Raw genomic sequence first — 27,940 nt, 5'->3', positions numbered from 1 at the left:
ATTCAAGTCTGTTCTTTTGTAAGACATGATGAGCTAGATGCTCTCCAGGTCTATTCCCACACTTTGTAGTTGTTATTGTTTTAATTTACGTATATTTAGAAACAGTATTAATTCTGTTAGGACCTTGTCAGGACGTGGTGCAGCATGTATGACTTAGAGCGGTTTAATGCAGGGGATGGATGGCTTCAGCCCTGGGAGAAAGAGGCTCATCAATCTACCATGCGTCTCAGCATCGTTACGGAACATTAATGAGGTTGGGCTCAATTTAAAAACCGTCCAAGGCATTATGGATTGGTAACATTCAGTTCCACAGGAACCGGGAATTTCTGAGATATAAACCCAGCTCTTTTGCTAATGAGTGCTGTGATAGCGGGACTATCATTTAACTTCTGAGTTTCAGTTTCCTGTCCTTAAAATGGGGCTATTACTGACCTACCTAACCCAAGTGTCCAGAGGATTAATGAGTTAATGTTCACAGAGGACTCTGAGCTCCTTGTATCAAGGCGTGCTGCGCATCATTATTCTATTCCTTCCCGGGTAGCAGCTGGCAAACATTAGGACTATTATGTTTTCTCCTTCTAAAATGCATTTTCTTTCTCAGCATTTTGACATTACCTATGTTACCCACACCTTAAATCTAAAAGTAAAACTAGTCCCATAGCAAGCCACATTGATGTAGTGGGGGCATTTAGGTAGTTTTTCCTTTCTTTAATATGAACATGACAGCAGCTCTTCCAGCAGGATAAAGGCAGTAATTTCACTGTAAATTCTCACCACATGAGGCTGGTGGTCAATCTTAGCAGATACGAAAAGAAAGCTATACCACAGCACAATCACGCTATCAACACTTACATGCAATGATATTCCCATATCTGTTCTTCATTCTGTTCTCATCTTTCTTAGCGGAGTCCCATGGTGCAGACTGCCCTTCAAAGAAGCTCTGGAAGAAAGAGAAAAGTGACACGAAGAATTACAATTTGGTGTAGTAAACAAAGGACCTTAATGATGGCGGATGTTCTTAAAAAAACATACAAGGGTCAAGAAGGAAAAGGAATGTTCACAGGAATGAGATAATGGATTATTGAAGTATTTTGTATCTTGCATATTTCAGCTTTTTGTTTTCCTTTAGTTAATATGTTACAAACATGGATGGGGCTGAAGAGTAATCCCACAATTTATCTGTACAATCCAATCCATTAAAAAATGGTTGCGTATTCATCCCTATCCTAGTTTAATATTTAATACAGAAAAATTGAACATCTCTCTCAATTTATGAATTATATTACCATTTTCAATTTTCTAAGAAATACAAAATTTTCATTTTTCTTCTCAATTGCTAACTGAAAGAAAGTTATTTTTGGTTAAAACTGTGAAAGTCGGTAAGCTAAGACTTCATGACTTCAAGGCTAAAATCCTGTAATAAATTCTGCTAGAGTTTTCTTTTCATTTTTAACGGAGCTTAGATGTCCATTTATTTAAGGATTTGGCATTATTATACCCAGGGTCTTTAATCTTCCTGTTATTAGTCATATATATATATATATATATATTTTTTTTTTTTTTCTGTTCAAGTTATAATGAAAATGTCATTTGTTATCAGTTGACAAGTGAAAGAAAAATCTGGGACTTTTATTTCTACTTTAGTCTATGCTCCATTTTACCTTCATGTGGTCAACTATATGAGGAGGTAATGAGAAGGATGGTAGCAAGAAGTGTTTAGTAAAACTGATTTCTTGTCTTTACCACAGCTACTCTTATACTTCTGGGCACCAACTGGGAAAGAAGAGGAGAAAAGAAGGAAGATGACATAGATAGAGCAGACGAATGAGCACCATTCTGAAATGCTTTAGGGCCAGGAACTCACATCCTCAAACATGCTCCAGATGGCTCTCCAAATTCTCTCTTTAGATCTGAAGCTGTTGTTTATTTCCCTAATCTCCATTCCAGCAATGGTGTTTGGCCCTCTTGGTCACTTCCACCAATTACCAATACTTAGTGATTAGTCTGTGGTTCAACAGAAACCGTTTATTATTCTTTTTTATGGGCCCAGTTATGCCTTATTAGTTAAACTGCTCCTTAGTACTGCTGCAGTAGGGAGGTCACACCTGCTTACAGACCACACGGTCAGCCCTGCCCATCTGCATGTCACACACACCTGACCACACAGTGGATGGTACTCAGCACATTCTACTGTCTCTGCCACCAGACTGTGGACTCCCTGAGGACAGGACCGGGTGGTCGTCATATTTGTTTGCACAGAGCCTATGTCTCACGGTAAGAATCTGATCATTAATTACTGAATGAATGAACAACTTCGGTATTTGGGACAGTCTGTGTGGCATTGATCTCAAAAGAAAACTTTACTTCTGAGGCTTAAGTGTGTGAGGTGTTCAAATGCTTAGAAAACCGGCATACCCACAGTTTGCAGATTTCATTTTGCCACGGTTGTAATGCCTACATTTCCTTCATGACCTGCTGTATATTGATATTGTATAGCTCAGTGCTCATCAGAAGCTGGTTGGAAAAGAGCCCTGGCCCCGCATTATCCTGCACCAGTATTTCCACGCAACAAAACAGCAAGGAGGACACAGCAATATATGATACGCAAGAGCTTCTGAAAAGGTAACACCACAAGCATAAGGGTGACAGTTTTAAATTATTCATCGTCATTTAAGGTGCCTTAGTCACAATTATCATCGATACCTTATTATCATAATAGTTTTTACATTATATTCATCATTTGGAAAAAAACATGGGGGCAGATCAGGATCCAATGTACTATGTTCCTATAGCTATGGTAATAGATCCACAGCATACTTTGCTAATTGAAGGGGAAAATACTGTACAAGTAAAAGCATTTTCAGGTTATTAATAAATTCAGTAAATAGAAATACTAGCAGTAAACGCACTAGTTAATTTAATCTAGAACAAGACCATTATATCGTCAGGGGATTTATTCAGACGTGTAATTTCTGTTCTGCTATAAAATATGCATTTAAAAATAGCTTTAGGGATTTTAAAGTCATACTCTTTTTCTGAATAGTGTCTTTGTTACTCTATGAATGACAATTATTTTACAGTTGAGTAATAACTATTATTTGACTTCTCATATAACAATTTAATTCTACTCTGATTTTGTGGTGATGTAATTACCAATTTCATTTCCCTCTGTCTTTTCCACCCATCTAAAAGTTTTCAGATTTCTTTTCTTTTTTTTTTTTTTGAAGATGAAGAAGGTAAGTCACTTTGAGGGAGAGCTTGACATCTTCCAAAAGATCCATGGCCCCTAGTTAACATTATCACTGTGTGTGTGTGTGTGTGTGTGTGTGTGTGTGTGTGTGTGTGTGTGTGTGGAAGAAGGGAGGAGCAGGGTCAATGATGTATTAGGGTAAGAAGCACTTGTTCAACTAGTAAAAGATAGTGTTCCTAGGTCACCTGAGGCAAATCCACACCAAGCCACCTGAGTCTCTTCCCAGTCTTGAAAAACAGATGCTCTCCTGTGGAGGATGGTGTTCACATCACAGCTGTGTTTCTTTAGCATTTGTGGTAATCATAGGACTTCTAATAGCCCCTGCTTTTAAAAACAGTTCTTTTAATTTGATTGTTTTCATTTAACTGATGACCAGGAAACAGACACAAATCAACAATGAACCCACAACCCATCTCCTTATATTTCTGGGACTACCTGTAGTTTCCAGCATGTTTTCATAAGGGTGGGGCCCCAGGGCTATCCATTTTCCAGCACTAATTATGGTGAGTATCAATAGGTGCTTGCAGAATGAACCAGTCCTTTGATTCAACTAATCCTCACGAGTATCAGACACAGAGGGACGGCCTCCTTGCTTTACAGGGAGGGACATGAGATGCAGAAAGACCACAACCAGCCCATAATAGGCCAACCTGGGGCAGATTTAAGATTTTCTGACTCTTAATCCACTGATCTTTCTGTACCACCTCTACCCTCATAAGGACTTTGAAGAGGAAACCAGTGTTAAATCACCTTACCTACACATGACCAACAATGGTTTTCATGCCTTGATCCTATCTCCTTGTTTCTAAATGAAGTTTTACAATAAGTGAATATGAGAGGTGAAGTAAACTTCATTTAACTGTTGATTACTTTTACAAAATAGGAAATTTTCTTATCTCGTTACAGGGAAGCAATAGCAGGAGAGCAATAGCAGAAGTGAGAGCTCTTGCCAGGAGCCTCCCCAGCTTCCTATCTAGGAATTATGAGTCACTTTAGTGGCAAAATGTGTTTTTTCCTTAAACAAAAGCAAAACAAATGAAAAAAGAGCTGTTCCAAAAAAAAGATCAGATGACTAGTGCCATCCGTAGTCTCCTGACTCCCTACAAATATGGTGACTGAGTCTTTCATTTTCTGGAACAGTTCTGCTTGCAATTATGTAGCCAATCTCCCTATGAATACATTTGCATTATTAAGCCCATGTGTCTTTCTTTATCCTTGGCTTGGAAAATAAGTAATATGCCTATGGGGAGCCCAGAAAGAGGAAAGAGGAATTTCTGGATCAGTTGGCTTTTGTTTCCTTTTGATATGGAGATTTAAAAAAAAAAATTCTAAGACGGAGCCAGTTTTAAATGTTGTGGCTTTCTATTTAGCATACTGAAAATATCTGAGAAAATATTAACCTTAGACTTTAGACTCCCTCTTATGCCTAAAGTAGGACAAAAGTCAACTGTTTACATTTCGAGTTAGAAAATAAAACTTTATCTATAGCTCTAGGACTCTTGGGCACTCAGAGAAGCTATGAATGACATATAGGTCTTTTTTTTTAAATAATAGTTTTTTCAATTACAGTTGACGCACATTATTATATTAGTTTCAGGTATACAACACTGTGATTAGACAGATATGTAACTTGCAAAGTGATCACCCTGATAAGTCTAGTACCCATCTGACACCATACAGTTATTATAATACTACTGACTATATTCCTTATGCTGTACTTTATATTCCCATGACTGTTTTGTAACTACCAATTTATACTTCTTAATCCTTTCCCCCTTTTCACCCACTCAAGCCCCCTCCCAGCTGGCAACTATCAAAATGTTCTCTGTATCTATGAATTTGTTTCTGTTTTATTTGTTTATTTTGCTCTTTAGATTCCACATATAAGTGACATCATATGGCATTTGTCTTTCTCTGTCTAACTTACTCCACTCAGCACAATACCCTCTAGGTCCATCCATGTGGTTACACATGGCAAGATTTCGTTCTTTTTTATGGCTGAGTATTATTCCATTGTATATATGTACCACCTCTTCTTTACCTATTCATTCATTCAGGGACACCCAGGTTGCCTCCATATCTTGGCCATTGTAGATAGTGCTGTAATGAGCAGACATATGGGTCTTTTTCACTGTGAGCCTTGGTTGCACTCTGGTTTGGGAATTCTAAGCAAGAATAATAGGGCAGGAACACAGGTCACCAGTGCTATAGAATACTGCTTCCTGTGTGGTTCACAGTGAGGCCTGGCACAGATGTGAGGCTCCAGAGATAGCACAGATGCTTCCTCCATTCCTTGTTCTCCTGACACACTTGCCTTCCCTGACTATCCTGTGATCCATCTCCTTTATTTATTTATTTATTTATTTATTTATTATTTATTTATTTACTTACTTACTTACTTACTTATTTATTTAGGCAGACCATGAGATGAACAGATGGTCACTAAGAAACCCACCAGCAAAATATGCCTTAGGAAGATTTCGTAATTTTACTAAGCAATCATTCTACTATGTCCTGTGTCACATCCTTTTTGGCTTTTAAATATCTTCTAATAAATTAAGCAATTTAATCAAATTAATCAACACATATTTTATACAATTTTCTCCTGTGCATGTTTTCTTTGGGCATGAAGAAAAGGTTCTTTAGTTATTTTTTCTTTATCTTCAAGAAGATAGGAGAACTTTGAGGAGAACCCAACTCTGAACCAATATTCTTGGGAAATAAGTAATTGCCACATAATTTTTGTGGTATTTAGAGAAGAGCGGTTCCTATCAGATTTGTTGGAAGTAAAGCCAACAGGATTTGGAAACCTAGAGGTAAGAGAGAACTGTGTTCCCGAAAGGAATTAGATAAACTCCTAAGCATGTGCCAATGATTGGCTGCTGGCCGCTCGGGGATACTCTGCTTGTCTGCTCCTTACATTTCCCTATGCCAGAAACAAACTTTTATGTTCAAGTTTAAGGACAACCTCTAACTCTTCCTTAATTTCTCAAATTTTTGCTTGACAAAAGTATGAATAGATTCACGAAAATCAAATTCAACCAAAGCACAGGTATGACTTTGAAAAAGAGGCCGACAGAGAGAGCAGAGGTGAATACTGAAAGAAACATGGCGAAAATAACCACGTGACATCTGATGACTGACTTCCTGTCCTGGGAGCAGCCACGTAAGGACAAGCTTGGGAGACAGACCGTGATGGCCCATGATCCCAGTACACATTTTATAGGAGGGATTTTAAATATAATACGCACATTTAGGCAATATTTAGTGTTTAGGGCAGATTTTTAATATGCAGATACAATTTAACACACCAACTATGGACTTTTTATTATGAAAAAACCACTTTATGCATTTTGGGGATTTGAGTTAATGGTCTCACTGTACCCTCTGCTAGAATTTTCATAAATATACTTATGGTTTAACTCTACTTAAAATGTAATTAAAGTGTTTCCTCTGACTACCTTAGCTCATATATACTGAGAAAAGGCAGCAAACCTGGGAACAACTGTGAAAGAGTAATAAGCCTCTGAAACAATAAAAATGAAACAAGGCAAGCTCCAGTGAATACCAATGACTTCTCCTCTTTAGGATGCTGCACTCTCCATGGGCACAGAGCAGAAGGAAATCGAACATCCCTCACACAGTCATTTTTTTCTGAATAGGAAACATGTTTTTGTGATTCAATCACCTCCTCCCCCACCTCTCATACCACCATCATTTTCCGCAGGATATAATTATACATCTCGGTTGCCCACCTCAAGAGAACATTACTCCAAAATGATACAGTCTGTTAAAAATGCCACAGCTCCCAGATATTAAAAAAGGAGAAAAAAATTCTATTCAACAGAAAAGCTGCCAGGAAGAAAAAGATGCAGGTCAAGGCTATACAAAATGTGCCGTGTGTTTTCAGGCAGGGCAGGGTCAAGTTTTTTCAGAAGCTTCTAAAATGGAATTTTCCCTCCCTTTCTCAAATGAATAAAACCATGCACATAAAATGACTAAGATCTTCACCCTGAAAGAAGGAAGAAGAACTCACTGGGGCATGCAAAGTCTCTGAACTCTTTGTTTTCTGCTCATACTTCTCTTCGGGTTCTTCCAAGAGCTGCATTTTATTAGGTCCATATAAACTATTTATTGCTATTGTACTAAAGCAACTGAAGACACCTAAAATAGCCTGATGGGCCAGAGTGGAGTGCCGATAGGAAGGTGGCCGCAGAAGCTCAGACCCAGTGGCAGCACTAGTCACCAGTCACTATCATTATCCAATGTTCTGGACAGAGTCAGCCAAAGGGACCATGTGATGCTTTAAGGACAAAAGTAGTGAGGATGGGACACAAATAAGATTCTAGACACACAAACTGTGTTGTTTCTAAACCAACCAAAATCTAAATATGGACATTCTGATATTTTTAAGAAGCTGCTAATCTACCTCAGCACTTCAGATAATCATATTTTATTGCAACTTAATCCAACTGCAAATTTTGCAGAATTTTTCTATTTTGCAGGATCCCGGCGGGTGATGATCTTGGCAATGGTTGTCACATTGCCTCCTTCATCTAACATCTCTTTCTCTTTTGATAATGGAATGGAGATTTGCAGCCCAAAAAATTATGCAATGTTTTTGTCCCAGAAACATTCCCCCTGATGTTTGGCGGAGCTTTAGATCATGGTATTTTATTCTGTTGAATATTACTCTGAATGAGTGACTTTTTATGGCACTATCTTACATTTCCTGTATCATATGCTTATGGGTTTTGAACCTCCTTCAGGTAAGTCTTTTTATTCCTGTGGCTTACATAAAGAAATTGAGGATAAAAGGCACGAAGTGGCTTGCCTGAGATTATGCATCCAGTAAGCAGAAGAGCTGGGACCTGGAACTGAGGCCGCCCAATTCTGAACCCAGTGTTCCTTGCACTTGGCGGCAAAGCTGGCTGAGAACACGTGACTGTGTGTCCACTGCATTGCATTGTGCATGCAACGTTCTCAGGTCACCCTTGCTGTGGGTCATAAGCCACCAAGCACTTCTGGTTTCCCCTCTGTATAGAATAAGCCTGATCAGTCACACACAGCACGTTACTGTCTGTGCAGTGATTTTCCCAGGGATGTGAGCCACGTGCACCCGGGAGGGACCCTCAATCTACCTGTTTTTTAAAAATTTGCCCAATTTCAAAGCTCCCTTTCTTTCCACCTACAGAATCACTGCAGTAGTAAGCTCTTGCTAATGACGTGACGTACCCCTCAAGTGTATCCAAGCAGAAAACATCTGCAAACCACTGATCAAGTGGCCAGAGAGAAAAATATGACTCTTCTACTGAGTGACAGAGGAAAAAGTGGTGAAGGCGGTAACCGTGGAGAATTGGCTATTGCTAAACTCTCCTCGGACAAGGGCAATATTCTGTGGAATTATTGAGACTGGTGCACAGTAAGGCAGCTTTAAAAAGGGGGTTATTATGATATAATTGGGGTGAGATCCAGTCGAGCAGAGAGCAGCTGTTTGGGGATATTCAACTCTTTCCTGGCCTGCATTCCTCCTCCCTTTGTTCCCTAGAAGAGAACTTAATGACCAAGATGCCCCAGTTCCCAGCAGTGCCCTGGCTCCTCAGTCCAGGATGCCTTCTCAGGGCTGGATGCCTCCATTTCCTCCATGTGAAGTTCTCACCCATGATGCTGCAGAGGCAGCTGAGAGTTTGGGGGAGTCCCTGGTTCCCTGTCACTTGCCCCTGCAGGGATTTCAAGGGCCCAATATAAGAAGGATATTTCTTAGTTTGAAACTCAAAGGCTGCCTTTTCAGACTCATTCTTCTAGATGGTTCTGGGGTCTGTGCTTCTCATCACGCACTGAGGACTGGGGTAGTGGAGGGAATGGACTGCAAGGGATTTGTGGCAGTGTTTATATTCATTATATAAAACTTGGTCGAAGATTTCTTTTTTGGGTTGGGCATTGCCTACCTCTTGATCATGGTGTACATCACAAGATTAATCAATTCTGCCAAGATGCTGGAACTTGGACCTGGCCTGTCCTCACTGCATTACCCTAAACCCTAAGCAGGCCACAGTGATTGGACGGGCATCACTGTAGTGATGTCAGTGAGCTGCTTGTCACAGACGGTACCAAAAAGAAGACTGCTCTGTTTAAAAGGCAGGTGAATATATCTGATTCAATTGCTTTGCAGTTTCTCTAAATCACCCTAGGACTGGGTCCTACCTCCAGGATTGCCACCCACATTTCAGAGAGGGAGCAATTTTCATTTCCCCTTAGATGCAGATATTGCCAGGGTTTGAGATGTTAATATCACTCGAGAAATGTAATTTCTTCCACCTCTGCACCTGCTTTGGAAGAGTAATTTGTCAGTGAGCCTGTGCTAACGGTGCTGAGATCTTCAGAGATGAGCAAGAATTCCTCCTTGGAAAAGGCTTCGCTAAAACATCTAGAGAGCAAATGGATGTTTTTGTAGAAATGTAGCTGCTCCTTTCCTTCTGAGAGCAGCCAGAAAAGTTTAATTCCTAGTTATCATTATTGCAGTAGCTTCCTAACTGGTTGCTTCACCGCCCTCCAGTTGCACACTTCTCCCAGCGTGAGCTTTTAAAAACACACCTGGACACCTGCCACTTTCCTATTTGAGAACTTAGCAAGTCTCTCTATTGACAACATGGCGGTCATAAGGACAGGGAGACTCACCTGGTGCAGCACACCTGGGGCACCGTAAGTGCTCAACTGGCACTAGCAATTACTGCCCTTGTTCTAATATTAAAGCTTGAGACTTTGAAGACAATAAATCCTACTGACTTTGCTGCCATTTTTTGTTACTGTTTCCCTGACAATTTTTCCTCTATGGCTCTATTCTTTCCCCACTGATTCTAAACAGTATTTAGAAGTGGGGTTCTTGCTGTTTTGTGCTTGCCCCTCTGTTAATAAAATATCAAATATCCTTTCTAAGGCATTTCTTGGAGAGTTGTGAGTTTTAAAATGCCCTTTCCTCAGAAATCAAGCATATCAGCTTCATCAAATGTACGTAAAAATCTAAGGATACTTTTTTAGACATGACAGGCATGGAAATGAATAAGTGTAACAGAAAAAGAAATTTTAATGAGAGATTTGTGACTATCTTTTTGACAATGATTAATTTATAAAACCTATCAAAATAATTCCCAGGCTCTCTCTGTAGTACCTAAGTCATGGCAATTAAAGATAAAAATTTAGAAGGAAGAATTATTTTAGAAATTTTGAAATCAAGGTTAGAAATACCTTTTCAAATAGTTTAGTGAAGAATAATTGGATTTCAGTTTACTCTGTCAGAGTTCAATTTCTACTCTTTAAAAAAAAAATTATTGCGCCGGCCTGGTGGCTCAAGTGGTTGGAGCGCCGTGCTCCTAATGCTGAGGTCGCTAGTTTGATTCCCACATGGGCCAGTGAGCTGCTCCCTCTACAGCTAAGATTGTGAACAACAGCTCTCCCTGGAGCTGGGCTGCCGTGAGCAACAGGAGGTTGGCGTGAGCTGCTGTGAGCTGCCACGGGATGCTGAGTGCTGCCGAGGGCTACTGTGTGCCGTTGCAAGCGGCTGGTGGCCAGTGTGAGTGGCCGGCAGCCAGCAAGAGCTGCTGTGAGCAGCCGACTGACAACTGGTGACTGACTGCCTCAGCGGGGGGCGGGGAGGGATAGGGGTGCGCAAGGCTCATATTAGTGGGCCAGGGAGCTGTGTCCTACACAACTAGACTGAGAAACCATGGCTTGAACTGGAGTTGGGGGGAGAGGCGGAAGAAGGGGGGAAAAACAGAAACAAAAAACTATAATACAACTGAAATAATAAATGTATAATGGCTATAAATATTAAAAAAACTATTAAAATGTTAAACATACAATATTATATTAGTTTCAGGTGTACACCATAATTATTCAGCATTTACTATATATCTAAAGAAGTGATCATCATAAGTCCAGCAACCATCTGACACTACAATGCTATCACAATATTATTGATTATATTCTCTATGTTGCATATTACATACCCATGACTTATTTGTTTTATACCTGGAAATTTGAACGTCTTACTCCCCTTCATTTTTTTTCCACCCTTTAAAAAATTTTCAATTACAGTTGACATTCAATATTATTTTATATCAATTTCAGGTGTACAGCACAGTGGTTAGACATTTATGTTATTTACCAAGTCATCCCCCTGACTAGTCTAGTACCCACCTGGCACTATACATAGTTATTACCATATTGTTGACTATATTCCTTATGTTTTACTTTATATTTCCATGACTATTTGTAACTACCAATTAGTACTTCTTAATCCCTTCACCTTTTCTACCCTGCGCTTAACCCCCCTCCCATCTACCAGCCCAATAAATCTAGTACCCATCTGATACCATACATAGTTATTACATTATTGACTATATTCCTTATACTGTATCTCCTTATACTATGCTATACTATATATACTATATTGTTACTGTGTAACAACCAATTTTTACTTCATAACCCCTTTTTCTTTTTCAACCACGCCCCAAATCTTCTCCCATCTGGCAACCATCAAAATGTTCTCTGTATCTATGAGTTTGTTTCTGTTTTGTTTGTTTATTTTGTTCTTGAGATTTCACATATAAGTGAAATCACATTGCATATGTCTTATGTCTTTCTCTGTCTGACATACTCCACTCAGCACAATACCCTCTAGATCCATCCATGCTGTTGTAGATGGCAAGAACCCATTCCATTCCACGGCTGAGCAATACTCCATTGTATACATGTACCACCTCCTCTTTATTCATTCATCCATCCACAGACATCCAGGCGGCCTACACATCTTGGACATTGTAAACAATGTTGCAATGAACATATGGATGCATATATCCCTTCAAAGTAGTGTTTTGGGCTTCTTCGGATGAATACCCAGCAGTGGAACTACTGGGTCCTTTTTTGTCTCTTGTTGTAGCATTTGTTTTAAAGTCTACTTTGTCTGGTATAAGTGTTGCTATCCAAGTTTTTACGTTGTTGTTATTTCCATTTTCATAAAATATCGTTTTCTCATCCCTTTACTTTCATTCTGTGTGTATCTTTCAATCTGAAATGAGTCTCTTGTAGGTAGCATGTGTCTGTAAAGGCCTTGTTTTCTGATCCATTCAGCGACACTATTTTTTGATTGGAGCATTCACTCTATTTACATTTAAAATAATTGTTGATAGATATGTAGTTATTACCATTTGATTATTAATATTTTTTTATCTTTCTTTTTTTTGTCTTAAAGAAGTCCCTATAAGATTCCTTGTAATACTAGTTTGTGGTGGTGAACTCCTTTAGGTTTTTCTTGTCCAGGAAGCTCTTTATCTGTCCTTTGATTCTAAATGATAGCTTTGCTGGGTACAGTAATCTTGGTTGTAGGTCCTTGCTTTTCATCACTTTGAATATTTTGTGCCAATTCCTTCTGGCCTGCAAAGTTTCTGTTTACAAATCAGCCGACAGTCTTATTGGAACTCCCTTATTGGTAACTAACTGCTTTTCTGTTGTTGCTTTTAAGATTCTTTCTTTGTGTTTAATCTTTGGCATTTTAATTATGATGTGTCTTGGTGTGGGCCTGTTTGGGTTCATCTTGTTTGGGACTCTATGTGCTACCTGGCATCGTATGTCTTTCTTTCACCAGGTTAGGGAAGTTTTCTGTCATTATTTCTTCAAATAGGTTTTCAATTCTTGTTCTCTCTCTTCTCCTTCTGGTACCCCTATGATGTAAATGTTGGTGTTGTACCAGAGGCCCCTTAAATTACCCTCATTTTTAGCATCTCTGAACCTCCTACCAGTCTAACGTGGCTTCTTCTGTATGTCCTTAGTTGTAGGACTTCAGTTCATGTAGACTTCAGACGATTTTTGATGATGGGTTTTCTGTAGTTTAGTTGTAATTTTGATGTGGTCATGAGAGAGGCAAGCACAGTGTTTACCTACTCTACCATCTTGACTGGAAAGCCCTCAATTTCTACTATTAAAAGCAAACATTTTTGTTGAAAATTGAACATATGATTACATTAGAGTCATAGCTGCTCTCCTTCATTGACTGGTGCTTAACTAAACCTCATTTCTTATTGAAGTTTTTGGACACTGTCATTTTAGAAGTCCATAGACTACTTCTTGTGAGAAAAGTGTTGGCTCTTAGTCTTAGTCCATGGCATGAGAAGGAGATTCTGAACAAAGTCAAAACTGTGAGCTTGCCTCAGGCACAGAGCAGAAATCCTGGCATGGTGGGAGTTTCTATATGTTGTTGATCACCCCTTTAGAGAAACAGAGCTACTGGCAGCCTCAGAACTAATTCACCTCTCAAAACAGATCAAACATTAATGTTAAAATCATCTTACTATAGACCTTGGGTAGAATGCCTTATTCCTCTGAATGTGCTCCCTATAAACTGTTATCTTATTAAGATGCTTTCGGACTGAGAAGTGGCAAGTAGGTGAAAGGCAAGATGAAACAAGAATCCTGAGGACAAGTGATGATGACAGGGGAATCAGCAGGAATACACAAGTCTTCCCAAATTTTATGACTTTTGTAACACCTTCACCATTTCCTTCAACTCTTACCATTTCCCTCTAATTTATTTAAGGATTTAAATTTAACTATTGTACATTTAAATACATTTATTTGGAAATGAAATTTCGTATCATTATAGTAAATGGAAAGCCAACAAACTTACCACAGGTAAAGAAAATAGAAAAAGTGAATAAATGAAAATAAAACAATTGTATTAATTCCAGCCTGGCTCTACTGCTTGGCTACGTTCTGAGCCTGAGTCCTCTTTGTTGGGTGGAAGAGATGCAAAAGGCACTCTAGAGCCAAACCAAAGCTCAATGATGAATCAAAGGATTGAAAGAAGTAACTAGAGAGGCAATCACTTTCTCACCCTATAATTCAGTGCTGTTTATTCCTTTGAGTGGACCTCCTAAAAAATCACTTTGTACAGCACCAGTTGTTTGCCTAGCATATATGGGGAGAACTCTGTATTCACCATCAATCTTGGCCTCACAACACAGCGTGTAGAAGAGGAAAGAGCATGGTATCTAGGACTAGAAGACTTGGGTTCAAACCCAGCTTGATTCCCAAGCATGTGTCTATAGGTCACTTACTGAATTTGTTTTGTTAACTTATACAATAGAAACCCTATAATAATTTAAATTCTCAATAGAATTGCCTTCAGTATTAAAACCAATGAACGTCAGTGAAAAGATCATGTGATGGTAGGAGAACTGACTGTGGGTGGTGAACACACAATGTGATATATAGATGATGTTTTACAGAATTGTACACCTGAAACCTATGTAACTTTACAATTGTCACCCCAATAAACTTTAATAATAAAAAAAGGCAGAAAAGATCATGTAAGGAAATTGTACATATAAAGGTCATACAACTGTCATGTTACCAGTATAATGCATGTAACTTGTAGAACTTCTATGGAAATGCACATGGCATTACAGCAGGAACACCTGCCTCCTCCTGGACCACAAACCCCACAGGGGAGGAACTGAGCTTCTATGCATCCTTGGTACCAAGCACCTGCCTGTCATATAGAAAGAGCTCTGTAAACATTAGTGGATAAATTGGTGACAATTATAAATCAGAAGATTTCTACATCATAAATTGTATTTGAATTTAATACTTGGGGTGCCAAAAAATGTATACACATGACTTGCATTCATGTTTGTTATCGGTATATATTGAGTATTACAATTTTAATAGTTTTTTCCTTTCTTAAAATGTGTATACATTTTTTTTTTTTTTTGGCACCCTCTGTAATTCTGATGCCTGGTTCTTAAAAGGGGTTTAAAAAATTATATGATTGGAAGGAAAATAGGAATGGCAGCAGCGAGGTGGGCTTCTTGAGCTCTCCTCTGGAATATACGACAAGTTGAATATCTATAACCCATCAAAGGACTCTCTGTTCATCACACAGAACAGCTAAGAGATTCGTTCGAGGATTACTTGAAGGTGGGTAAACTGGACGAGCAGGGGAAGGAGGAAGGGAGTGGCGGAGTGGAGACATGGCCCACATCTGTGGCTGCAGAGACGCAGGGGGCCCTACGATGGAACAGAACCACAAGAGCCAGGAGGTGGGCTCTTTCCCTGCATCCCACAACTGATCTCTCCTGCTGAGAGAGCAGCATATCCAGCTTTTGAGGCAATAACCTCAGCTGAGACCTCCAGCTGGGCCCTAGGTCAGACAAAGGACATAAACTCCATACCTGGGACCCTCCCCCCACTCTCCCAATCCTACCTCTGCCTTTCCAGAGACTCAAGCTGGCTCCTGAACTGAGGAGTAGTGTCAGATTACAGAGGAGCCATAGTGCTCAGGATTGGGGAAGACCAGCGTGCAGTGCAGCTCTGACCCAGGGAAGAGGCTGGGAAAAGTGTGAGACAGCTGGGCTGGGAGAGAGAAGACTCCTCCATCCCCAGCCCCCTCCTAGGGCAGGGCAATTACAACTGCGGAGACACACCCAGGGGTCAGCAGCAGGTGGTAGAGGCAGCTCTGAGCTTTCAGCAGCTCAGAAATCTTGCACACACACACACACACACACACACACACACACACACACACACACACACACACACACACACACACGGAAGAAGTGCCCTAAGACTCAGGAGACCTGGGCACAGGGCTGGCTGTGTTACTCTCAGTGTGCACATGTGCAGGCAAGAGCAGAAACTGCACTGACTTTGTAAAAACTACTATCCAAACCCCATAACCCCACTCATCTAGAACTGCAGTCCCAGGGTCACTCTAGGCACCAGGTGACCTGCTCTGCCTGCACAAGACGCAGAGAACTCTTTTTGTACAGCAGAGGACAACCTGGAGATTACTTGGTGGGCTTAAGCCAAGACTGGCGCTGCTTTTATTGCTTTGTTTTTGATATTTTTGCCTGTGTTGAGTGTGGATTATTGGTTGTTTTTACATGTGAGTGTATTTGGTTTTTTATTTGTTGTTGTTGTTGTGCTTGGTGATTTGCTTTGTTCTGAAATTGCCCTACACCAGGACACAGCCCAAGAGGCACAAGATTCAACACACCCAGAGGCCAACTCCAGACCAAACCAGAAAATTACCAGGTTTGATCCACAAGTGACACCCCCAGAAGGAATTCTCTACAGGCACAAGAGCCCATAGGGGCCAACCCTCATTTGAGCGGTCAACCCTCACGCAGCAGATCATCCACTGTGGGCAAAGCCAAGTCTCACAACTAGTCAGCCTAGGAGTCAATCCCACCTACTGACAAGCCAAAAGCAATTAAAGCTCAACTTTAACAGGACAATATACACAACACAAGGGTCACCTTTGGAGCACATGCACAGGAGAAAACGGAAGTGGTGCAAGTCAAATATAAAGGACACATACTACATAAGATAACCCAGCAAGAACTAAGAACCCTAGGGGATCTACCTAATACATCGAAGCAAACACAATCAGCCAGAATGGGGGAAAGAAAGAAACATGTCCCAAATAAAAGAACAGAAGAAATCTCCAGAATTGTAACAAAATGAAATAGAGGTAACCAACCTATCAGAGACAGAGTTCAGAACACTGATGATAAGAATGTTTAAGGAGCTTAGTGAAGACATAAAGAAAGATAGAGAAATCATAATGAACAACCAGTTAGAACTAAAGAACACAATTACCGAAATAAAGAACACACTTGAAGGAATTACCAGCAGGTTAGATGAGGCAGAGGATCGAATCAGCGACTTAGAAGACAAGTTAGCAGAGATCACCCAAGCGGAACAACAATAAGAAAAATGAATAAGAAACAATGAAAATGGTTTAAGAGACCTGTGGAAGGACATCAAGTGCAACAACATGCACATCATAGGAATACCAGAAGGTGAAAGGAGGAAGCAAGGGATTGAGAACATATTTGAAGTAATAATGACCGAAAACTTCCCTAACCTGGTAAAGGAAACCGATATACAAGCCCAGGAAGTGCAGAGAGTTCCAACCAGGATGAACCCAAACAGGTCCACATCAAGGCACATTCATTATAGTTAAAATGGCAAAGGTTAAAGACAAAGAGAGAATCCTAAAAGCAGCAAGACAGAGGGTTATATACAAGGGAACTCCCATAAGACTATCAAATGACTTTTCTACAGAAACTGTGCAGACCAGAAGGGAGTGGCAGGAGGTACTCAAAGTGATGAAAAAACAAAGGCCTACAACCTAGATTGCTTTATCAAGCAAGGCTATCATTTAAAATTGAAGGAGAGATAAAGAGCTTCCCAGACAAGAAAAAGCCAAAGGAATTCATTACCACCAAGCCAGCATTGCAGGAAATATTAAAAGGACTTCTGTAAGCAGAAGAAAGATGAAAATAATCGAACTACAAATAAAAAAAAATGGCAATAACTACATAGTTGCCATTTACATAGTTGGCTCTTTATCTCTCCTTCTATCGATAATCACTTTAAATGTAAATGGATCAAATGCTCCAATCAAAAGACAGGGTGGCTGAATGGATAAGAAAGCAAGACCCTTGTATATGCTGTACACAAGAGACTCACCCCAGATCAAAAGACACACATAGGCTGAAAGTGAAGGGTTGGAGTAAGGTATTTCATGCAAATAGAAATGAGAAAAAATCTGGTGTAACAATATTTATATCTGACAAATAGACTTTAAAATGAAGAATATATTAAAAGACAAAGATGGGCACTACATAATAATAAAGGGATCAATCTGACAAGAGGACATAACCCTAGTAAACATCTATGCACCCAACATAGGAGCACCTAAATATATAAAACAGATATTGACTGACATAAAGACAGAGATCAACAGTAACACTATCATAGTAGGGGACTTCAACACACCTCTGACAACAAGGGACAGGTCTTCCAGACAGAAAATCAAGATGGAAACAATGGCCTTAAATGACACATTGGATCAGTTGGATTTAATTCATATTTTCAGAGCATTTCACCCCAAAGCTGCAGAATACACATTCTTCTCAAGTACACATGGAACATTTTCCAAGATAGACCACATGTTAGGCCACAAAATATGTCTTGATAAATTTAAGAAAATTGAAATCATACCAATTGTCTTCTCTGACCACAGTGTTATGAAATAAGAAATCAACTACAGGAAAAAAAGTGGAAGACAGACAAATACACGCAGGCTGAACAAAATGTTACTAAATCATGAATGGGTCAACAATGAGATCAAGGAAGAAATCAAAAGATATCTTGAGACAAACGAAAATGGAAACACGACAACCCAAAATCTATGGGATACAGTGAAAGCAGACCTAAGAGGGAAATTCATAGCAATACAGGCCTACCTAAAGAAACAAGAAAAATCACAAATCAACCGTACATCCTTACACTTAAGGGATCTGGAAAAAGAACAGCAAAATAAGCCCAAAGGGAGCACAACGAAGAAGATAATAAAGATCAGAGTGGAAATAAATGAAATAGAGACCCAAAAAAAAAAAAAATACAAAAGATCAATGAATCCAAGAGTTGGTTTTTAGAGAAGACAGACAAAATCGACAAACCGTTAGCCAGACTCATCAAAAGAAAGAGGACCCAAATTAATAAAATCAGAAATGAAAGAGGAGAAGTGATAACAGACACTGCAGAAATATAAAAAAAAAATTAAGAAATTACTATGAGCAACTATATGCCAACAAATTGGACAATCTGGAAGAAATGGACAATTTTCTAGAAGCATACAAATTTCCAAGGCTAACTCAAGAAGAAACAGAAAACCTGAATAGACTGATTACCACCAGGGAAATTGAATAAGTAATCAACAAATTCCCAACAAAAAAAGCCCTGGACTAGATGGCTTTACAGGTGAATTTTGCAAAACATTCAAAAACAAATTATCACCTATTCTCCTCAAACTATTCTAAGAAATCCAAAAGGAGGGAAGGCTCCCAAACACTTTTTATGAGGCCATTATCACCCTGATCCCAAAATCAGGCAAAGACATTACAAAAATAGAAAACTACAGGCTGATCTCCCTAATGAACATAGATGCAAAAATCCTCAACAAAATATTAGCAAACAGAATTCAGCAATACATTAAAAAGATCATACACCATGATCAAGTAGGTTTCATTCCTGGTATGCAAGGGTGGTTCAACATCCGCAAATCAATTAATGTGATACACCACATTAACAAAATGAAAAATAAAAATCACATGATCATATCTACAGATGGAGAAAAAGCATTTAACAAAATTCAGCAGCCATTTATGATAAAAACTGTTAAGAAAGTAGGAATAGAGGGATCATATCTCAACAAGATAATTTATCATATATGATAAACCCACAGCTAACATCATACTCAATGGGGAAAAGCTAAAACCATTCCCCTTAAGATCAGGAATAAGGCAAGGTTGCCCATTTTCTCCACTTCTATTCAACATAGTGCTGGAAGTTCTAGCCACAGCAATCAGACAAGAAAAAGAAATAAAAGGCATCCAAATTGGTAAGGAAGAAGTAAAACTGTCATTATATGCAGATTATATGATACTATATATAGAGAACCCTAAAGACTCCACCAAAAAACTATTACAACTGATAAATGAATTTAGCAAAGTAGCAGGATACAAACTTAATATTCAGAAATCAGTTGCATTTGTATATACCAATAATAAAATATCAGAAGGAGAAATTAAGAAAACAATCCCATTTACAATTGCTTCAAAGATTATAAAATACCCAGGAATAAATTTAACCAAAGAAGTAAAAGATCAGTACTCAGAAAAGTATAAGACACCGAAGAGACAAATTAAAGAAGATACAAATAGATGGAAACACATACTATGCTCATGGATAGGAAGAGTTAATATCATTAAAATGTCCATACTACCTAAGGCAATATACAGATTCAATGCAGTTCCTATCAAACTACATTTTTCACAGAAATAGAATATATAATCCTAAAATTTATATGGAACCATAAAAGACCCCAGATAGTCTTGGCAATCTTGAGAAATAAGAACAAAGTGGAAGGTATCATGATACCTGACATCAAATTATACTACAAGGCTATAGTAATAAAAACAGCACGTACTGGCATAAAAACAGACACATAGATTAATGGAACAGAATAGAGAGCCCAGAAATAAATCCATGCCTATATGGTCATTTAATCTACGACAATGGAAGCAAGAATTTACGGTGGAGTAAAGACAGTCTATTCAATACATGGTGCTGGGAAACCTGGACAGACACATGCAAAAAAATGAAGCTGGACCACCTCCTTACACCATATACAAGAATAAATTCAAATGGATTAAAGTCTTAAATGTAAGATCTGAAACCATAAAACTCCTAAAAGAAACTATAGGAAAAAAGTTTGCAGACATTACCCGGAGTAAAATTTTTACTGCTATATCCCCTCAGGTAAGGGAGGTAAGAGAAAAAATAAACATGTGGGATTACGTCAAAGTAAAAAAAATTTTTCACAGCAAAGAAAACCGTCAATAAAACAAAAAGGGATCCTACTGAACGGGAGAAGATATTTGCCAATGATATATCCAATAAGGGGTTAATATCCAAAATTTATAAAAAAACTCACTCAACTCCAAAAAAAAAACAACCCAATTAAAAACTGGGCAGAGGACATAAAGAGACATTTTTCTAAAGAGGACATACAGATGGCAAACAGACATATGAAAAAATGCTCAACCTCACTAATCATTAGAGAAATGCAAATAAAAACCACAGTGAGATACCACCTCACACCAGTCAAAATGGCTATCATCAATAAATCAACAAACAACAAGTGCTGGCGAAAAAAGGGAACCCTTGTGCATTGTTTGTAGGATTGCAGATTGGTGCAGCCACTATGGAAAACAGTATGGAGGTATCTCAAAAAACTGAAAATGGAACTACCTTATGAACCAGCAATTCCACTCTTACATATCTAGCCAGAGAAATCCAAAACTCTAATTCGAAAAAATTTATACACCCCTATGTTTACTGCAGCACTATGCACAATCGCCAAGATATGGAAACAATTGAAATGCCCATCGGTAGGCGACTGGATTAAGAAACTGTGGTACATTTACACAATGGAGTATTACGCAGCCAAAAAGAAGAATGAAATCTTACCCTTTGCAGCAATATGGATGGACCTATAGAACATTGTGTTAAGTGAAATAAGTCAGACAGAGAAAGGAAAATACCGTATGATCTCACTTATATGTGGAATCTAGAGAAAAGAATAAATGAACTAATCAGAAACAGTCTCAGAGACATAGAGGAAAAACTGAGAGTTGCTGGGGGCGTGGGGATAAGGGAGAAGGTGAGGGGATTAGAAAGCACAGTGGGTAACTACAAGATTGCCACAGGGATACGAAAGTCAATTTGGGGAATGTAATCAATAATGTTGTAAACATTTTGTAGCGTATCCGATGGACTTTTATCTTATTAGGGAGACCACTTCAGGTATGATGTAGATGCCTGATCACTGCACTGTACACCTGAAACTGAAGCTGAGCAATAATGAACATCAACTATAATTACATAAATTTAATATATATATGTATATAGCTATATATATTTACAAGCAGTAGAGTACAGCATTAGGAATAGAGAGTGGAATAATGGCTGTGTGCGATGTCAGAGGGGTAGTGGATGGGGGGAGGGGGTTATCACTTTGTGAGGGATATAAATGATAAATGTCTATTACATTGTTTTGTACACCTGAAACTAATTTAAAAAAATTATATGATTGTATCTAGTTTTAAATAAATTGCTGTCATGATTGAAAGGGTAATAATTAAAAGGTACATTTTATGTGATATGCATTGAACTCAGAATTTTAAAAATCCCTCTAATGTTCTATAGTGTAGTTTTTGTTGTTGTTTTTCACAATCACCATCTGATGAAAGGATAACAATTAGTTTAAGTGAATAAGGTCAGATGCTAAAAGGAAGTAGACAAAAGTTGTATTTAGAATCTGCTGATGTTTTAAAAAAATGAATAGTTGGCCCCAATTCAAGGAACCAGATATTAGATTAAAACCTTGGGGGCACATGGTTCAATTTTTTTATTTAGAACTACAAAGTTTGGGACTAAACTGAAATAAGATGCTTCATGCTATTAGAAGTATTGCCTTAAAACATTTCACACCAGGCGAGAGAGTTGAAAGTAAATTAAACTTCAGGGTCGATTTTGAAATGCAAACAACAAAGATCTAATGCCCTTGGAGGACCTATAGTACCATTTCCATCATAAAACAGGATGAACTTTCACACAATACACAGAGACTGTTGTTTCAGCAAAAGAAAACTCCTGAAAAGAGATCTCAATTTTTGTCAAGAAGTGTAATTAAGAAAAGAACTTTAGCTCAAAAGATTTTTGATTACCTAAGAATTCTTTTCGTGAAATCACAATAAGCTATCAATTTAGTAGCATTAATAAGAACAGATATTAATAGTAGATGACCTTAGTAACAAAAGATAAGCGTAGCATACTTGATGTGTTCTAAATATTATTCTAAATATAGATTCTAAATACTATTTTAACTATATTAAGTATAAATTCTAAATACTATTATACACTATCGCATATCTGTTATTTATCAATGTTGCATAGATGACTCTTCTTAACAGACATGAATCCTTCAGTTATTTTCTTGTTATAACTGTAACTTATGCTCATAAGAGATTCCAGCATATTTATAAAGGTTAATCTTATAATTATTGCTTTATAATCATTATCATCACAATGAGTTAAGAAATCATTATGTTGGTAACTAATACATTTGAAATCAATTTTAAATTACATCAGAGAATAACTTTTTAAAACTTTCTATTTTGAGATTCACAGAAGTTGCAAAGATGGTATGGAGAGATCCCATATACTCCTCAATTTTCCCCAATGGCTACTAATGGTTACCACATCACTGCAGTTCATTATCAAAACCAGGAAGCAGAAATTGGTACAATGTGTTTGTACAGTTCTATGCCCTTCTATGGGGGGAAGGGTGAAAGTTTTCACTTCACTGTGATAAACGCTGGGGAGTGTGGTTGCTGGGTTGTATGGTAAATATACGTTTAATTTGAAAAGAAATTGCCAAACTTTTTCCCAGAGTGGTTCAACATTTTACATTCTCACCAGCAATTTATGATAAAGCCAGTGTTTCCCATTCTTGCCGGCATTTGGTATTGTCCCTATTTTTTACTTTAGCTGTTCTAATATGTGCATAGTGACACATACAATTGTGGTCTTCATTTGCATTTTCTTAATGGCTAATGATGTTGAATATCTTTTCATGTGTTTATTTGCCCTCCCTATACCCTCTTTGGTGAAGCATCTTTCAAGTGTTTACCCATTTTCTAATTGGATTATTTATGATTTTCTGTTGAGTTTTGAGAGTTCTTTATATTTTCTATATGTAAGTCCTTTGTCAGATATGTGGGTTGCAAATATTTTTTCCCAGTCTAGAGCTTGTCTTTTCATCCTCTAAACACAATATTTCACAGAGTAAATATTTTTAATTTGATGAAGTCCAATTTCTTGATAATTTTTCTCTTATTGATTGTGCCTTTGGTGTGATGTCTAAAAACTCTTCACTAAACACTAGGTCCCAAAAGAATAACTGTTATTTGATTTAAAATACTGCAAAAATCTATAATGTCCTAATTAAACGGAATAGTAATTGCAGGGTTAGTACTTAAGACATTAAGAGACCTAGTCATAAACGCATCTGTGGAACCTCCTCACACAGGTTCTCCAAGATGACTCATAGGTGCCCTTCCTTCCTTACTCCACTTCTACCTCTGAATGAATTAGGAGGTGGCATCAATTTCCCAGGTTTACTGAATGTGTCCTGCATCTTTTAGAGCAAGACTGGAGTTGTGGAAAGGGCTAAGGCAAAAGAAGCTGCTGAGTCTCAGTTCATGGCTCTTTCAGGTTCCCTAAGCAACCCCATGGAGTTCCAGCCCTCACGCTCTGTTCCTCAGTCACCGCAGCCACACTGCAATGCTCAATAGCAGAAGTGACTAGTGGCCATGGTATTAGATAGGGTAGACTTCTGTCCATATAGGAGGGCTGTGCTCAGTGGATTTGGTATTCATGAAGCACTCTACTGTAGGCTGAAGAACAGAGGACAGGAACAAAACAGTTCTAGGGGCAGACAGTAGCATGAAGGAAATCTTTGTGGATGTGCCAGGATGTATAAGAGCCCAAGGTTGTGCCAATGAATGAATAGGAAAGACTGAGTGAGGAAGGAATAAGAGAAGCTAAGAAGTGAAAAGGAGAGAGTGAAAGAATCCACATTAATGTAGGTCCAAGATAAAGGGCATAATGACAGTTGTCACCTATGCCTTTCTATGTTCTAATTTCTGTGAGATATGTTGCTCTAGCAAGGTGGCCCCTCATTCCCTTGCCTTGCCTTGAAAAAATGATCTATTATAACTCAGCTCAAACTTACTTCTCCCATGTGTTTTCTTCTCCAGTTCCATTGATCTTTTCTTTTTCCTTCAAAGTTCTATTTTAACTATGGGTATGACATTTTCTCTACAGGTCAGATATGTAATATTCTGTGTCTGTTTGTTTGTTTTTATCACCACATTTAGATTATGTGTTGCTTGAAGAAAAGGCTCACGTCCCCACTTTATACTTGCACAGCAAGGAGCTGAGTACAAAGCAGGGACTTCCTTAATAACCGCCAAAGCCATTGTGCATGGCCCTTCTGGAACATGAAAGGTAATGGCAGTTCTGCAATGATGTAGATGTTCAACATCTGTGCTATCCACTATGACCACCAACCACTTGTGGCTACTGAGCACTTGCAATGAGCCTAGGCTGGCTGAGAAATTGAATTTTAAATTTTGTTTCAAATAATTTAGAATGAAGGAGCCACATGTGGCTAGTAGCTACCATATCGGACAGCTCAGGTTTTGATTTACGGGAACACACTAATGGGGCTGATAGACAGGAGTTGCCAAAGGATCGCCTGACCCAACCTATCAGGGAAAGTCCCTTATTTGGGTCTCAAATTGCAAGATTCCTTAGCTTTCCTGAAGAAGAAATATGATCTTCTCAGGGTTAGGGGCTGAATTGTGTCCCTCCCTCCCACCACCCACCAAATTCATATGTTAAAGCCTTAATCCATAGCCCCTCAGAATGTCGTGACTATGTTTGGAGAAAGGGCCATTAAAGAGGTAATTAAGTTAAATCAGGTCATATGGGTGGGCCCTAATCGAATATGACTGCTGTCCTTATAGGAGGAAATTCACACAAGAGACGAATTTATGAAGTTGCACCAAGCGGGTGGCCACCTGCGAGCCAAGGAAAGAGGCCTCAGAGGAAACTCACCCTTTGGGCACCTTGATCATGGGCTTCCAGCCTCTAGAACTGAGAGAAAATAAGTATCTGTTATTTAAGCCACCCAGTCTGGGGTATTTTGTCATGGCTACCCTAGCAAACTACTACACTTAGCACACATAGAGATGAATAGTTTCCAGTCATGGATGCACACATATTAAATGGAAGTGACTCTGATGTATAACCTAAATGCTGACATAGTAATTTAAAATGGGGATATTTTCTTGTAAGTGTCCATTATGCCCCTGGTGCAGGACACAGTGGCATTACTGGAGAGCTAAGTCATTACGCTGACGCTAGTCGGAGAACGCTGGGTTGGAGTAAGCGAAGTGGAATGTGTTGTGGGAATGAGTTACATAAACAGAAATCCTGCCTCTGGCAGACACAGTTCTCCTTCTGCAGGCTGGCATCCAGTGCTGGATGTACACATACAACTTCTGCTCCTCTGAACAGCTTTTCCATAGTGAATATTCAGAGTCTTCACTTCTTGAGGTGTTATTATCACTGAATTCTCGGTCAAGCATAGTTCATGTAAGCTTCCTAGGGAGACGTTCTGTCTCACGACTACAGTCCTGTGATGTGTAGATAAAACGGACCCACTCAGAGGCAGACACACCCCATTGCCAAAGCTTCAAGACAGTGTCAAATGAAAGGAAATGTGGTTCACAGGCTTACCACAGCCATTAACCCACTCCTTAGGTAGGGCTTATTTTGTAATGATTTAGTGCGGGCAACCCCGGCAGCTAGAATTAATTAAGAACTATATGGGATGCTGAAGAGCCAGCAGCAATCTGCAGTCTTGGCAGTTAATTAAGGGTCAGAAAGGGTCTTCCTGCTTTCTCCAGTGCTGCCTGCTCTGTCGGGCCTCGCAGCTACAAAGTCGTGCTCATACGCCGATTTCATGCCTTTTCCATTTCACATTCCTAGCGGGAGAAGGCAACCTCAAGAGAGGTCATTATTGCATTGCCAGCCTTTCAAAATGCTCATATTTAGATCATCCTTGACAGACGAGAATATTTTCCAAGATATATGACCTTTGAAAAGGGGATTTCACAACCTTCCTAAAGAATTTGTCTACTTAGATTTGCTTCGAAAGGAGGCAGTTACAAAACCACTTTGAAAAAAAGTAAACGATGCACGCTATCTACAAAAATACATCTCTGGTGGAAAACCAGGTCAAGCAGAAGAGTGAACATTTCAATAGGAGAGTTTGGGGCTAAGCAGGCCAGGCGGTTAGATATCAGCATCAGTGATGAGTCTACTTCTTCCCTCCTACCCCCTCACACAGAGGTGGGTACTCAGAGGTTACAAGGATGCTGTGTGACATGGCCCTTTTCTTAATTTCAGCAGCTACACACAATTTTGCACGTACCCAAGAACTTTAAGTGAACTTATAAGCAATTACATTTCCACTGAAGTGTGTAATGTGATCAGGTCTTTCATTTATTTATTTTTTCATTTTGCCTCTGCTCTCACGGACTACTGCAGCAATCCCTCAATCAGAAGTGAAGGTTGAGGTTTAATGACTTTATGTATAATTTAGTTTTCTGCAATATGCCTCTTCACTTTCTGTTTTGCATAAGCTTAGGAAAGTATGTCAGTTTATCAGATCTACAAGGACACCAAAGATATGCATTTCAGCTCTACCTTTTTATCCTACAACTTCTTTTGTTAGAATTGTGCACAATTAGCTGCTGCAAAATGTTACAGAAGTTCAGCCCAAGAGAGAGTGGATGCTTTTGCTTTTTGCGCTTCTCTCCAAATAAAAACTTTTAGGAAACTTTGGCTAGTATATACATATTCTCTTTACACAACAGGTATAGGCCTTTATTTTTCATTAGATCATTATAGATTGATTTATGTAGTTTCTTAGAGGAGGTTATGTACTAAGAAGCACATATGGGGGGTTGGCCAAAAAAAGAGCTAAAGAAACACCTATTCAGAATACAAAATGAAATATTATATATTAAAAAACCAAAATCCTACTGTGCAGACATGCTCGTGTTTTTCCATAGATTTTTTTCCTATCTTACTTTTCCTCCTGCTCACATAAAGTTACAAGCACATAGACTATATTGGCTTTTCCATGTAAATCATTGTTATCTGAAGTCTTTAAAAGCACCTATTGTGCTAAAAACAAAACAAAAAATATTTGAAAATGTATATAGCTTTCTAGTAGCATACTTCTGATAATCAGTGGAATACTTTCCAGCTCACCATGCCAAGAGAACTTTAAACATGCAGGACAAACACACACACAAATACATGCACACAAAACAATAAGCTTTTATAAATCTTGATCACTTTTTGCTTTGCCTTAGCCTCTAGAGGTTTTTTATTAGTTAGATTCTGAAAGTCTGTATAAAT

General features: G+C 38.7%; 1 protein-coding gene across 16 annotated transcripts in view; it reads right to left on the bottom strand.

Annotated features, from left to right (window-relative positions):
- PTPRM (protein tyrosine phosphatase receptor type M) overlaps positions 1-27,940 on the bottom strand; it is an 809,264-nt gene that overhangs the window by 123,604 nt on the left and 657,720 nt on the right. For all 16 annotated transcript variants that reach the window (XM_019755746.2, XM_074340345.1, XM_074340346.1 and 13 more), the window contains one exon: positions 853-940. In XM_019755746.2, coding sequence (XP_019611305.1) covers positions 853-940 — 88 coding nt within the window. The remainder of the gene's footprint in view (positions 1-852; positions 941-27,940) is intronic.

The sequence above is a fragment of the Rhinolophus sinicus genome, linkage group LG09 (assembly GCF_036562045.2).
Source record: "Rhinolophus sinicus isolate RSC01 linkage group LG09, ASM3656204v1, whole genome shotgun sequence".
Classification (NCBI taxonomy): Eukaryota; Metazoa; Chordata; class Mammalia; order Chiroptera; family Rhinolophidae; genus Rhinolophus; species Rhinolophus sinicus.
Note: the sequence above shows the minus strand (reverse complement) of the source record. Positions and strands in the feature narration are given on the sequence as shown.